This window comes from Danio rerio, chromosome 2 (genome assembly GCF_049306965.1).
Source record: "Danio rerio strain Tuebingen ecotype United States chromosome 2, GRCz12tu, whole genome shotgun sequence".
Lineage (NCBI taxonomy): Eukaryota > Metazoa > Chordata > Actinopteri > Cypriniformes > Danionidae > Danio > Danio rerio.
The window spans coordinates 24,185,188-24,199,277 of NC_133177.1; the positions used below are offsets into that span (position 1 = coordinate 24,185,188).

A 14,090-nucleotide genomic window follows, 5' to 3' on the forward strand; every position below is an offset into this window, starting at 1 on the left:
CTTAGAAAAATTGAGCAAATCCAATCAATCTTTTTTTTTCAGTGTGCGCTAAAATGAATAGTTGACTCAAAATTGAAAACATACTCATGATTTACTCTCCCTCAAGTTGTTCCAAACAGGGCTTGACATTAAATTCTTTGATCACCAGCCACTGTGGCTAGTAGTTTTCTAGCCACTTGCCATTTTCACTAGCCACAATTATGTTGTTGGGAAAATATATTTTTCATGCATTAATTTGACTTTTGCATGCTAAAATTACTTGATTTAAATTTTGTTTTATGCCCACATGCCTCCTCATTCATTTCACTTTTTTGTGACCTTGAGCATGAACAAATGGGTTGTGGTTTCAGTGTCGCATTGCAATTAGTTTTATTTCACATGACTTTTTAGGGCTCAACACTAAAGATTTTTCTTTTTTTTTCCCCTCTGGCCACACCAAACTAATTAATTATTTCCTTGCCACAAATTTTAAATATTGCGTCAAAACAAGCTAAATATCACTTTTTATCCAACAAAATTTTTCTTCAAAAAACCATTGACATTTTACGAAATTATTCTCATATATCTAAAACTTTACACTGCAGTCTGTCTTGGCTGAGGGTTCCAGATCACCAGTAAACTATAGATAAGTGGAGAGTTAATCTCCTATTAAAGCAACATTATTGTAAAGGATGATAATTAAACCACATTAACAAAAACAGCAAATAAAAGCCGGTGAAAAAAACATTCCGTGTGTGAAAGGATGTTCACGGTTAACGTTAAGCCCATTAATAATCTTTTCAAAGAATGTTCAAAGTGAAAGCAGCAATCAAAAAATCTTGAGCTCTTGAAAGAAGCAGGACTGTTCATGCAGAAGCACCATTTTCTTTCAATCTATTTTAAAGTGAAACGCATCAGTTTCATTTCCAGGCATGGAGACTCTCGTACATCACATCAGCTGTGCGCGCGACTGTCGTCAGTGAGCGGGAATCTCACTAAGTGTATCACTGTGTGCCTAAGCGTCCTCTCATTCATTTGGTATTCACCTGCTTTCTTTTGCTCGAGCGAACACTTATCAGTCGTGCTGCACGCATCCATTGACAAACGGTCTCAAACTAAAAATCTACCTGTATTTGGCATTTATGTCAAGCCCTGGTTCCAAACTAGATCTGAACAGATCTAGATATTTTCATTTTTATTTTTTATTTTTTATTTTTTTTAATTATTTAAATAAAGCTGGACCCCAGAAAATGTATTTTTGCATTGTCATAGTTATATATGCTTTTACTTTATTATATTTTAATGCAGATGCTCTGTGTAGAAAAAGACTTGATCATCCCATACAATCCCATACAGAGCTATTCAAATAATATGGTGAAATTATATTCATTTCGCAATATATATCGCAGCAAAACAAAATATTGCAATGTCAGATTTTTTCCAATATCGTGCAGCCCTATTCCAAACCTTTGAGTTTCGTTTTACTCAAAAGATGCTTTGAAGAATGTTGGAAAATTGTAAGCATTTACTTCCATAGTAGAAAAAAAAAACCTATGAGGGTCAGTGGTGATAGGGCTCAACATTTTTCCAAATAGCTTTTTTCTGTTCTATTGAACAAAAGAAAGACACTCAAAACTACTTGTGACAAGTGAAGGTGTGTAAATGGTTTCCATTCCGATGCAATCTCACAACTATTTGTAACTTTTTGTTTACGTGGTTAATTCATCTAAATTCGATCTCATTCAAAAATTTTAATATAATTTATTGGCTCATCACCCAATGGGTACAGTTAGTAGTGGCACACTTCTGTTTAAAAACCATACATTTTTTGTAAGACAAATTATTTACGTTATATACAATAGTCAGTTTCAGTTTGAAGTGAACTATCCCTACAATGTTGTGAAATTTAAGTTACAAATGCATAATTTTAGCATTTAAAATTGAAATGTAAATATTGTATCATATTTAGGTCGCAACTGTCAGAACTAAATATGCTGTAAGAGATCAGTCTGTTAAAATGCTTAAAAATCTGCCATTTCCATTTTTTTTTTTTTTGTTATTTTGATGTGTTTGCACCCTTTTAATGTCAGTCATTTTCAGTATTAGTTATGAGTCGGTCTCACTTTATATTAAGTGTCCTTAACTACTATGTACTTACAGTACATCAGAAAAAATAAATACAATGTACATTTGAGAACAATTGTGGTGCTTTTGAGTTGTGATAGAGGTTGGGTTATGGACAGGTTTGGTGGCATGGTTAGGTTTAAGGGTGGGTTAAGGTGTAAGGGGTGGTCAACAGTGTATTTACAAATTTAATTACAAAATTTAATTACAGATGTAATTACATACATGTATTTAATCAAGCATAAGTACACAGTAAATACATGTATTTACACAATATGTACATTGTAACAAACTATTAATTCCTATGTAAGTACATATTAGTTAAGGCCACTTAATATAAAGTGGGACCTATGAGTCTATGAAAAGTTTGGGTAATGCAGTGAAATAGTTTTCTTGAGAAACTCATTCATTAATTAGTTATTTTATTTTTAATTTAGGTAGGCTATACATAAAACTTTTGTTCTTTTACTCAAATACTTTTACTGAAATAATACTGTATTAAGGTGCTTCATCCACGACTGTGTGTATGTGTGTATGGTTTGTTACATGTAGTGCATAATAAAATTATACCAAAATGGTACCAAAATCATACCAATTTAATAAACCTGCTGCTAAAACTGATCAGTAGGATAGCCAGTAAGTTCAAACATATTAAAATATACAGTTAAAGTCAAAATTATTAGCCCCCCTTTGAGTTTTTTCATCAAATGATGTTTAACAGAGCAAGGAATTTTTCACAGTATGTCTGATAATATTTGTTCTTCTGGAGAAAGTCTTATTTGTTTTATTACAGCTAGAATAAAAGTAGTTCTGAATTTTTTTAAAAAACATTTTAAGGGTCAAAATTATTAGCCGCTTTAAGCTGTATTTTTTTGATCGTCTACTGAACAAACCATCAATATACAATAACTTGCCTAATGACCCTAACCTGCCTAGTTAACCTAATTAACCTAGTTAAGCCTTTAAATGTCACTTTAAGCTGTATAGAAGTGTCTTGAAAAATATCTAGTCAAATATTATTTACTGTCATCATGGCAAAGATAAGATAAATCCGTTATTAGAAAACTATTATGTTTAGAAATGTTTATTTAAAAGGGAAATCTGTTTATATATGATTGTTTTACATATAATAAAGTAATTATCAACTTTTCAATAATATGTTTGATATTCAATCTTTGTTAAACTGCAGAATTAAAGTATATTTGTATATCTTTTCTGTGCAAACTAGACATTTTGTGAAGGCAAATGCATAATGATCTTAATATGTTGATGCCAAAACCTCAAAATATCCAAGATCTCAATATTATGAGAAACATCTATTTAATTTATGACGCTTTGTCCATATAAAATAATAATTAGCTTTTAGTCCTTTTATTCATTGGGAGAACATTCTGGTATCAATTAATCGATTCATCAAATATATAGTCATGACTTTTTTCACCTTTGGAAACGTTTTAATTAACCTTTTACGGGAATCTGCTGGATTGCTGTATGCAGTAAATAAAGTTTACCTAAAGAATGTAGCATCAGTAATGCATCATTATCATAATATAGTGCTGGAAACTAAATAAGAAATAAGTCAGATCAAAGCAATCAGAGCACAATTATTTAAAGAATTAACACATGTTATGTACCTTAACGTGTACTTATATTTTTTTTGATTATTTTATTATGTTTTTTAAATACTGATTTTTTTGCAGTCTAGATCAGGGGTGCCCAAACTTTTGCTTATGCAGGGACTAAACCTGATTGAGTGCTGTGGGCTGAAGTTATATAACTTATAACATATACATTACATTATCATCGCCATGGGTAAATTTCTAATTTATTTAATCATATTTAAAACTTAATAGAAAACATTACTTTAATCATATAATGTGTTTTAATGTGTTTATGATGAACATATTAGAATAAAAAACAATCAATTCTATTTAGAACACGGTGGAGTTCAATGCTGACCACACTAGTCAAGCCGCACATCCTTTTGTATTGTCTCGTGCGTTGTCCTCTATCCATTGAGTGACTGTATGTACATTTAAAAAAAAACTAATCATTTAATTGAAACGTTTAAGTTAGCTCAACAATAACACAAACAAACAAAATGTTATGTTAAATTAGAAATGACAAACTCTATTAAAGGCATTGCCCAACCCCTACAAGTATTGTTCCTATGGGATAGTGGGCCAAATCAAAGGTTACCAAGGGCCAACTTTGGCTCGTGGGCCCTAGTTTGGGCATTTCTGTTCTAGATAGATAAAGCTTCAATATCCATTTTACTTTTATAATCAACTTAAAATTAAAACATTAAAATTAAAAGATAAAAATAAAAAATTCTACAAACTAGTAAAATGAATTAATTCATATAAACAATTAGGTTAAATGATATTAGGACAATCAAAATATCGATCAAAATGGAAGTAATGAATAAAAAGACAGACGGACATTTTGAGATACACAACGGGCGTCATGGTGGCGCAGTGGGTAGCTCAATCACCTCACAGCAAGAAGTTCGCTAGTTCAAGTCCCGGCTGGCTTAGTTGGCATTTCTGTGTGGAGTTTGCATGTTCTCCCCGTGTTCGCATGGGTTTCTTCCGGGTGCTCCGGTTTCCCCAACAAGTCCAAAGACATACGCTATAGGTGAACTGGGTAAGCTAAATTGTCTATAGTGTATGTGTGTGAATGAGTGTGTATGGGTGTTTCCCAGTGATGGGTTGCAGGTCGAAGGGCATCCTCTGCATAGAACATGTGCTGGGTAAGTTGGCGGTTCATTTTGTGGTGGTAACCCCTGAGTAAGAGAGAGAATGAATAAATTAGATACACAGATTTATATTTTGTTAGTTTGGTATATAAAGTATAACTAATATCCAGAACATGATTCTTCTCAAATTAGTAATTTATTGCATTAATTGTAGTCCTAGTAGCAACATCCTCGTCGTTAAGTATCATAATCATCTTCGTTATTATTTGTCCTTTGCTGCCACCTAGAGTGCGTCATGTGAACACGTGCTGTTTCCGGCTTCGGCCACTAGGCGGCTTTTATGCGGAAGTCAACGAGCAGTGATCTGCTTCCTGAAAGAGCCGAAACTGCTCTGTACAAACTCACATTTCCCGACTGATAGACTCGCGCAATCAGCCATGTCGAAGAACACAGTGTCCGACCGCTTCAGGAAGGTGGATGTTGACGAGTACGACGAAAACAAGTTTGTGGACGAGGAGGACGGCGGAGAAAATCAGCTGGGTCCGGATGAGGCAGAGGTGGATTCCCTCATCAGATCATATCCTTTTGCTCCACAGCTCCTGCTGCTCACTTTGTGCTTACTTTCTTCAGCATTTCGACTCGTCGTTTTAAAAAAGCACGCGATTATGTTGGTGTCCATTTGCTTATATTTATTATTATTATTATTATTATTATTGTGCTGTTCTCCAGACATGGGTGTGGTAGTCAGTCATTCATTTCAAACATGCACGTTTTACATTGACTTCACAAGTTTGTGTCCGGGAACCAACTCATCAAGTTTCTTTTAAAATAGTAAACTGTGGTTGTAGTGTTTAAAAAGTGCCTTTTATAAAGATTAGCCTTTTAGATAGGGCAGCAATTACTTAGAATGGGGTTGCTGTAGAAACACTTCCGGATGCCACCGATTTCCGGTTGTCGTTTGATGTGCTTTTTAAAGGCAAGACCACTGATCTGTTCAACATGTGTTACCCTGGACCACAAAACCAGTCTTATGGGTATCTATTATTATTGCTATTATTATTATTATTTTGCAATAGCCTAAATGCATTGCATGGATCAAAATGATCTGTTTTCCTTTTATGCTAAAATCATATTGAGTAAGATAATCTTCCATGAAGACTCTTTTACTTTCTACTGTAAATATTTCAAAACTTAATTTTAGATTAATAGTGTGCAGTGCTAAACACTGAAATAAGGCATATTTTCTCAGTATATTTTATTTATTGTGTTTTATTATTTATTAATTGTTCTATTTTGTTTATTTATTATATTTAATAAATAGTTTTTACCAACTGCTACTGAAATTTACCAATGGAAATGTGGGGAAGCGATGACCTTTAGAGCCAATCACAGTCATTTTTGTTGAGCATGTGCACTCAACGGCCAATCAGATGTGTTTAAAGAGACAGTTCAGCCATAAATGAAAATGTACTCACTATTTTCTCATTCTCTAGTGCAGTGGTGTCCAAACTCAATCCTGGAGGGTGCCTCAACACACATGCAAGGATGTTTGTAGAAAGCCTAGTAAGAGCTTGATTTGCTAGCCCGGGTGTGTCTGATTGGGGTTGGAACTAAACTTTGCAGGACACTGGCCCTCCAGAACTGAGTTTGGCCATCCCTGCTCTAGTGTTTATTCATTCATTCATTTTCCTTTCGGCTTAGTCACTTTATTAATCCGCGGTCGCCACAGCGGAATGAACCGCCTACCTATCCAGCACATGTTTTATGCAGCTGAGGACCTTCCAGCCCCAACCCATCTCTGGGAAACACTCATACAGACTCATTCACACACATACACTACGGACAATTTAGCCCACCCAATTGACCTGTACCGCATGTCTTTGGACTGTGGGGGAAAACCGGAGCACTCGGAGGAAACACACACGAACATGGGGAGAACATGCAAACTCCACACAGAAACGCCAACTGACCCAGCCGAGGCTGGAACCAGTGACCTTCTTGCAGTGAGGTGACTATCTACACTACCTACTGCTCTCAAGTGTGTATAAAGTGGCTTATTTGAGTTTCTTTCTTCTGTTGAACACAAATGAAGATATTTTGAAGGAAGCTGAAAACCTGTAACCATTGACTTCAATTGTTGGAAAACTAACACTATAGATGTCAGTGGTTACAGGATCTCAGCACTCTTTAAAATATCTTCTTATGTGTTTAACAGAAGAAATAAACCCAACCTGGTTTTAGTTTAGTTCATGGTTAGTAAATAATGACAGAATTTTCTACTTTTGATGATCTTTTTAAGAACATGCTCAAATGTTAACAGGAAATGGTCATTTTTTACATTTCAGTATTGATGGGTAACGAAGTCGAGACATTTGACCACCCTAATTTTTGTAAAAATTGTTTTACATTTGTTTTTGAACACTCAGATTCCAGATGTTAATATAGTTATGGCAAAATATTGTCCTGTAGGTTTATGGCAAACTTATTTATTCAGCATTCAACCTTAAAAAAGTTGACACATGACTGATGTATATATATATATATATATATATATATATATATATATATATATATATATATATGATATATGATATAATATAGATCAGCACTTCAGTCGGGTGGAAACATGCATTTTGCATGATTATTTAACCTTAGATTAAAAGGAAAATTTTCTGCGAAAAGCCACAAAAAACAACAACAACAAACAAAACCTCATGAATGAAATGGGGGGGGGGGGTAAGAAAACAACGTGGTGTTTGCCGGCATTGTCTTGGAGCTCTTATTTATGCTGTTGTAGATATCATTTGAGAGTGAATGTTATTAAAGATGATCTGAAAGATTATTAGCTTCCTTAGCGCAAGACACAGGTAACCTGATGGGAGCCCTGCAGGCAGTGCTGAAGAATCCACCCATCCACACCAAAAACCAGAATGTGAAGGTGAGCTTATCGTAAAACCTGTCTGTAGTCTCTCAAACTATTTCAACTTTTACCATGAACATCTTCAACCGTCTCCAAAGTTTCTTTCTCCAACGCCTTCAACTTCAAATCTCCGTGATTATGTCTGCTGTTTGTGATTTGCTAGATATTAAGCATAAAGGATTTAAATAATGTCACTATTAATACTAATAATTATAATGATTACTCTGTATGTGTTTAATAGCGAAAACATAGAATATATTATTAATATTAAAGTGCATATTCATAAATTCATTAAAATAATGACATGTAATCAGTTATTTGTCAATTGCTAGATATTAAGCATAAAGGATTTAAATAATGTCACTATTAATGCTAATAATTATAAGGATTACTCTGTTTGTATTTGATAGCGAAAACATAGAATATATTATTAATATTAAAGTGCATATTCATAAATTAATTTAAATAATGACATGTAATCAGTTATTTGTGATTTGCTTGATATTAAGCACAAAGGTTTGAAATAATATTAATATTGCTTATAATTATGATGATTACTCCGTATTTGATAAATACTATGTTGAATATTAGACTATTAAAATGCATATTCATAAATAAATTTACGTAATGACAACATTTCACAATAAAATAAACTTCAATCAATATTTCTTTTTTTGAATGATTAAATTTGTATTTTATAACGGTTATTTATGGATGGTTTATTATTCACTTTATCAATAACAATGTAAGCTAGCTAGATAAACATTTTAAGTTTTGATTTCTCATGTACTATTGATATTAATATGCTGGACAAGATTCTTTGGTATGTAATCTTAAATACATATATAAAAATACATATATTGCAATAAAGTATTTAAAATCTCATATTATAAGTTGCTGATGAGTGTGTGTGTGTGTGTGTGTGTGTGTGTGTGTGTGTGTGTGTGTGTGTGTGTGTGTGTGTGTGCGTGTGCGTGTGCTTGTGCGTGTGTGTGTGTGTGCGTTTGTGCAGGATCGGGCTGAAGGTCTGGTGTTGAAAGTGCTCAGCTCTTTCAAGGCTAGCGATATAGAAAAGGCTGTTCAGTCTCTGGATAAGACTGGAGTAGATCTGCTCATGAAGTATATCTACAAGGGCTTCGAAAGACCCTCTGACAACAGCAGTGCCATTCTTCTTCAGTGGCATGAAAAGGTAACATCTTAATAATTAGATTTTAGATTAACTGTGTTTCCTAAAAAATAAGTTGCACCAACCTAATATGAACTCTATTTCTCATGATTTCTGTTTATTAATTGTAATATTTCTATATTCCATTTCCCCCTGTTTTAGTATGTTTGTAATTATACAAATACTCATTATATTAAATTATACTTTAATACAAATACTTTAATTATACTTTAATGCAAATTTCGTTAGGGTTGTCAAAAGTATCGGCTTCTGTACCAATCGACACTCAAATTTACTTATGTGGTGAAGCCTTCAGAGGCAATCACAATCATCTCTGTTGAGCATGTGAACTCAAAAGCCAATCAGATGTGCTTAAAGATACAGTTTTTCCAAAAAATGCACATTTACTCACTATTTTCTCATCCTCACGTGGATATAAACCGGTTTGAGTTTCTTTCTTCTTTTTGAACACAAAAGAAGATATTTTGAAGAAAGATGGAAAAGTTGGAAAAACAAACACTATGGATGTCAGTGGGTACAGGTTTCCAACATTCTTTAAAATATTTTCTTTTGTGCTCAAAAGAAGAAATAAACCCAAATCGATTTTTGATCAGTTCATGGTTAATAAATAGTGACAGAATTTTCTTCTTACATGCTCAAATGTTAGCAGGAAGTGGTCATTTTTTTAAATCTAAATATTGATTGGTAACAAAGTCAGTATTTTTGACCACCATATCTTTTGTAACAATTTCTGTTATTTTTTAATTATTTTTTTTATTATATATTTTAAATTTTTTTTAAGTGACCTACAAATGAAATCAAGTATAATATGAATATAATTAAAGTTAATTAAAAAATTTACTATTAGATTTTTTATTATTTACTATTATTTCTGACTATACCATGTTAATTTGTTAATATAACCATATTTAACATTAACATGTTAAAGTTAATCATTAATGATCATTCTGTGAAAAAGTCAAACTTCAGAAGTGTGCTCTGATGTATGGTAGATTTCACCTTCATTTTGAAAGAATAGAAAGTAGTGATGCACCAGTCTTGCTATTTCAATTCATTTAAAAAAATAATTGTCAATATCTGATTTCTGATTTTTAATAATTATTTTAAATATTATTATTCTTATTATTCACGTTTTTTGATATATGGAACAGATTTGCTCAATTTAAAATATAATTTTTTTAATTAAAAAATAAATAAATAAATAAAATCAGTCTTTAAAAGTGACTTATATTGCAGAAACTGTTAGATCAAAGCCAAACTTAGCTTATCTGTGTGTGTGTGTGTCTGTGTTAGGCTTTGTCCGCAGGTGGCGTGGGCTCCATAGTCCGAGTCTTGACGGCCAGGAAGACGGTGTAACGTTCATTGGTAGGATTTGGCAGAGGGACTGGCTGGCACAAGCCCTCGTGGTCTGCTTTCTACCCACACTGCCAAACTGTGGAGGGTGTCCAGTCGCTCACTTTTTCTTAAAACGATCAAACATTTACAGTCCCATTTGGATGAGTTGCAGCAAAGATAAGCACCTTGGATCTATGCTATGCTAACAGAAAGGTGATGGGGGGGAGGGGATCTTTTTGTTGACCTCAGTATATATACTAAGCACAGACATTTGTCCAATTCACATACTTTATTCCCATGCTTGTAGAGTCTTTCAGTATAACAGAACAAACAGTATGTGTGATCACATGACTAAAGCGCTACACAGTCATGTTGTTACAACAGCATGTGATGGTGGTACTATAAAATTCTTGCTTTTTTTAAAGAATAGTTCAACCAAAAATGGCCATTCTGTCAACATTTACTGACCTTAAAAATGTTTCAAATAGCCCTAAAGTAGTTCATTCCTGACTCCTGATTCCTGATTCTCTGGTGTACAAATAACATTCCAAAAACGATGAATGAGTTTCTACAGGTTTGGAAAGTCACGAGGGTTTAAAAAAATCATGACAGAATTACATTTTTGGTTGAAAGTGATGAAGCTTTAGTTTTATGTAGGATGTTCACCTAATATTCCATTTTCTATAGAAGCCTGTCTCCACCACGAAAAAATAATGAATATTTAAACTAAAAGAAAATAATACTTTATTTCTTACAATTCAGATTTTTAGTAATCGGAATTGTTTTGGTCAGAGTTTATTTGTTCCATTATAAATTCAAATTCAATTGCAATTCTGAGTTCTTTACCGAATAATTTTTTGTGATTTTTTTTGTGATTTTTATCTAACCTTTTTTTAAAGATGTAAGATAAGCCTTTGGTGTCTCCAGAATGTGTCTGTAAAGTTTCAGCTTCAAATTCTCATCAGATTATTTATCAAAGCCTTCAGAATCCCATTTAAGAGTGTGAATTTATTGTAGCTGTTTTTGTAGTTGTGACTTTGTCCAAATTAGCTGCTTCTCCCCGCCCACCGCTCCTACGCTTGTGTCTGCTTCTCATCATGCGTCACATCAGATAAACAGCAGTCAGTGACAGAGACAGATTCGGATAAAGCTGAAGTACAGCTCATTAGTCGACAATATCAAGTTTATTTCAGTTTTATTTGTGGTGGACTGAAATGATGAGTCTGACACAAATGTCGTTTGAACTGCACACACAAACATTAGCGTTTACTGACACCATGCGGCCGTGCTGATTATATTAGTTAAGAATTACATTGTGATTTTACTTTCTTTTCTTCTGAACATGCTATGTTTTAAACTTATAAAACTTAATCACAGAGAGTTGGAAGATATTTTAATTCCAGTTTATTTGCAAAAAAAAAAATTCTGTGGACATGTGTACATGCTATTATATAAACATGGTGTCTGTCAATCAATTTGGTGGGTGGGGAAACCACACTCCTATGTCACGTTACAGTGGGCCTCAAAATCACTGGGATTTGGGTCCTATTTTAAAGTCAGAAATTAAAATAAAAAGAGACTCTTCTTTCTATCACTCCAGGATGAATGTGGACACACTATACCTGCACACAGTTCTGTACAAACAACATATAAAGTTGATTTTCATCATAGGTGCTATTTTAATCAAAAAACATTTTTAGATAAGCAAAAAATATTGTCTTGTTTTCAGAAATAATGTCAAAATATCATAGAAACAGGACAAAAGCTGGAAGCAAGATAAGCTTTTTTTTGCAGTAACACAATTATTCACAATTCTGGGTTATTTCCTATATCTATCTCCTTTTTCTTTTGCAGTTTTTTTTTCACTTTTCTGAGTTTAATTTGTTTATTTTTTCCATAATACTGAATTTTTTTCTCTCAATTCTATCTTTATATGTTTTGGAATTCACAATTGCAATAAATAAACTAGGAATTCATATTTAATAAAGTTCTAATATTTTAGATTAAAAAGTCACACTTAGCGTGGTGGGATCAAGCTTATCTGCTCCTTTCTCAAAGCATAATCAGAGCTGGTTTATGTAAGAATGCCAACATCAGTATTTGCTTCTTTTCCTGCTTGCATGCAATGCATAATATATTAGTTGTGAGCTGAATCTGAACGCCTGTGCTTTCACGAGAGAGATTTGTAGCTCAGTTTCTTGTGATCAAGCGCTTCTTTTCCTCCACAGTCCCTTGAGTTGCTTATGCGGTTTCTAGCATCTCCATTGCTTCATATCACACAAGGATCACGTTCAAAGAAACAACAAAGGGAATAACTTTTCTTAAGTTGCCAAAAACTCTTTAATTGTCATAATGGTTGATTAATACTAGTGTTTTTGTACTCTTCACAAAAACAGTGAATTACTTTTTTATAACGTTGAGTATTATTAGAATTGTCTGTGAAACACTTGTGTATGTTTTGCATATCGCATCATTTTGGGGTGTTTTACCAGTCACACAACGTGATTAACATCGTTTCTTATCTCATACTTTGAACTCAGACTTTATGTCAGGTGCTGATGATCAAGCAAACCTCGGAGACACACACAAGTGTTTGTGTTTTCTCACAATTGCCACCAAACACAGCAGCTGGAGTTCAAGCTGCTATGGAGAATTTTGCTTCCACTGTGGTTCACTTATTTTCGCCATACTTGAAGCCATATGTAAACAACCGAAGGAAGTCTCCACTTGTTCATTGACCATTCCAAGTGAATGTTAGATCTGCATCATGCCAATCAATCATTTGATTAAGTGCAAAAATGATGAACTAGTTTACCAACTGCCTTATAAAATATTCCTTTTATATTGTATGGTCCTTTTGAAAAATAAATGAATGCAAATCTTGGAGGGTTTTTGTGTTCATTGGTAAGGAATGTGTATGAAGTGTTTTATTCGTAAATTGTGACCGGTAACATAATTGACAGACATGTTATGATGACTAAGAATGTATGCGTCCAAAACAAGTAAGATATAACTGACTATATATAGAACATCATTAAAAACAGGACTGCTATAGTAATGTACCTTGTTCAGGGAAATCCTTCACCCTTCTGTGGATAAGAAAAGCAACAATTTTAAAGAACACATATAATGCCTCTTTTTACATAAAGTTATGTGCAGTCTATTGTCTCTTGTTATTCATGGGAGTTGCGTTCTAAAAATAACCAGCAATAGGCGAAATCTGCGAAGTAGCCAGCTTTATTTTTTACAATTATTATAGATGTTTTAAGGCTGTAAAACCCTTCACTACACACTTGTGGTCCATTTCCACTAAGTGCTATGGTACAGTAAGGTTCGGTACGCTTTTATGGCCAGGGTCGACGCAAGACGTTTTATCTCAAAATACTCTTTAGATATTGAAAATGTCAATTTTGTGGTCAGAGTAAAAGGATCTGTTTTTGTGCATGTTTCTTTAAATGCAAATGAGCTCCCTGGCCTGTGTTGAAGGAATGTGGAATGGGTAATGGACTTAGATTGAGAAGGATACCCAACATTAGCTGTCCAGAGACCAGTCAGAAGTACCAACCTTAAAGGTCTTTACACACTGAAGTCTGATATTTTGCTTTGTGTTTTATTCATATTTGAAAAACTTGGTAAGTCACGAGTACAATGCGCAATAATAAATCCGTAGTGAAAAATTAAAAACCATCATAATTCAACCAGTGATACTTTGTACTCCTCTTTTTTTCTACAAAATAGAAATGAAAGATGAATAACTTTTATTCCAATTCATTTAATGTAGAGGAACAAGAGTCCAGCTGCTTATCAAAGAGTTGTGTTTCATTATCACAGAATGCTAAGTTTGTTTG

The 14,090-nt window shown here is 33.5% G+C and overlaps 1 protein-coding gene across 2 annotated transcripts; it reads left to right on the plus strand.

Annotated features, from left to right (window-relative positions):
• The first annotated feature begins 5,141 nt into the window (after positions 1-5,141).
• Positions 5,142-13,126, plus strand: arpc5a (actin related protein 2/3 complex, subunit 5A). 2 transcript variants are annotated; one of them, XM_068223155.1, is made up of 4 exons: positions 5,142-5,377; positions 7,666-7,739; positions 8,734-8,910; positions 10,201-13,126. In XM_068223155.1, exons 1-4 carry the CDS (start codon positions 5,239-5,241, stop codon positions 10,261-10,263), a joined length of 453 nt encoding a protein of 150 aa, XP_068079256.1. In that variant the 5' UTR covers positions 5,142-5,238; the 3' UTR covers positions 10,264-13,126. The 2 variants fall into 2 exon arrangements, with proteins under 2 accessions (XP_068079256.1, NP_919359.2); NM_194378.4 differs by having other exon boundaries at positions 5,149-5,378; positions 7,667-7,739.
• Positions 13,127-14,090: the final 964 nt, after the last annotated feature.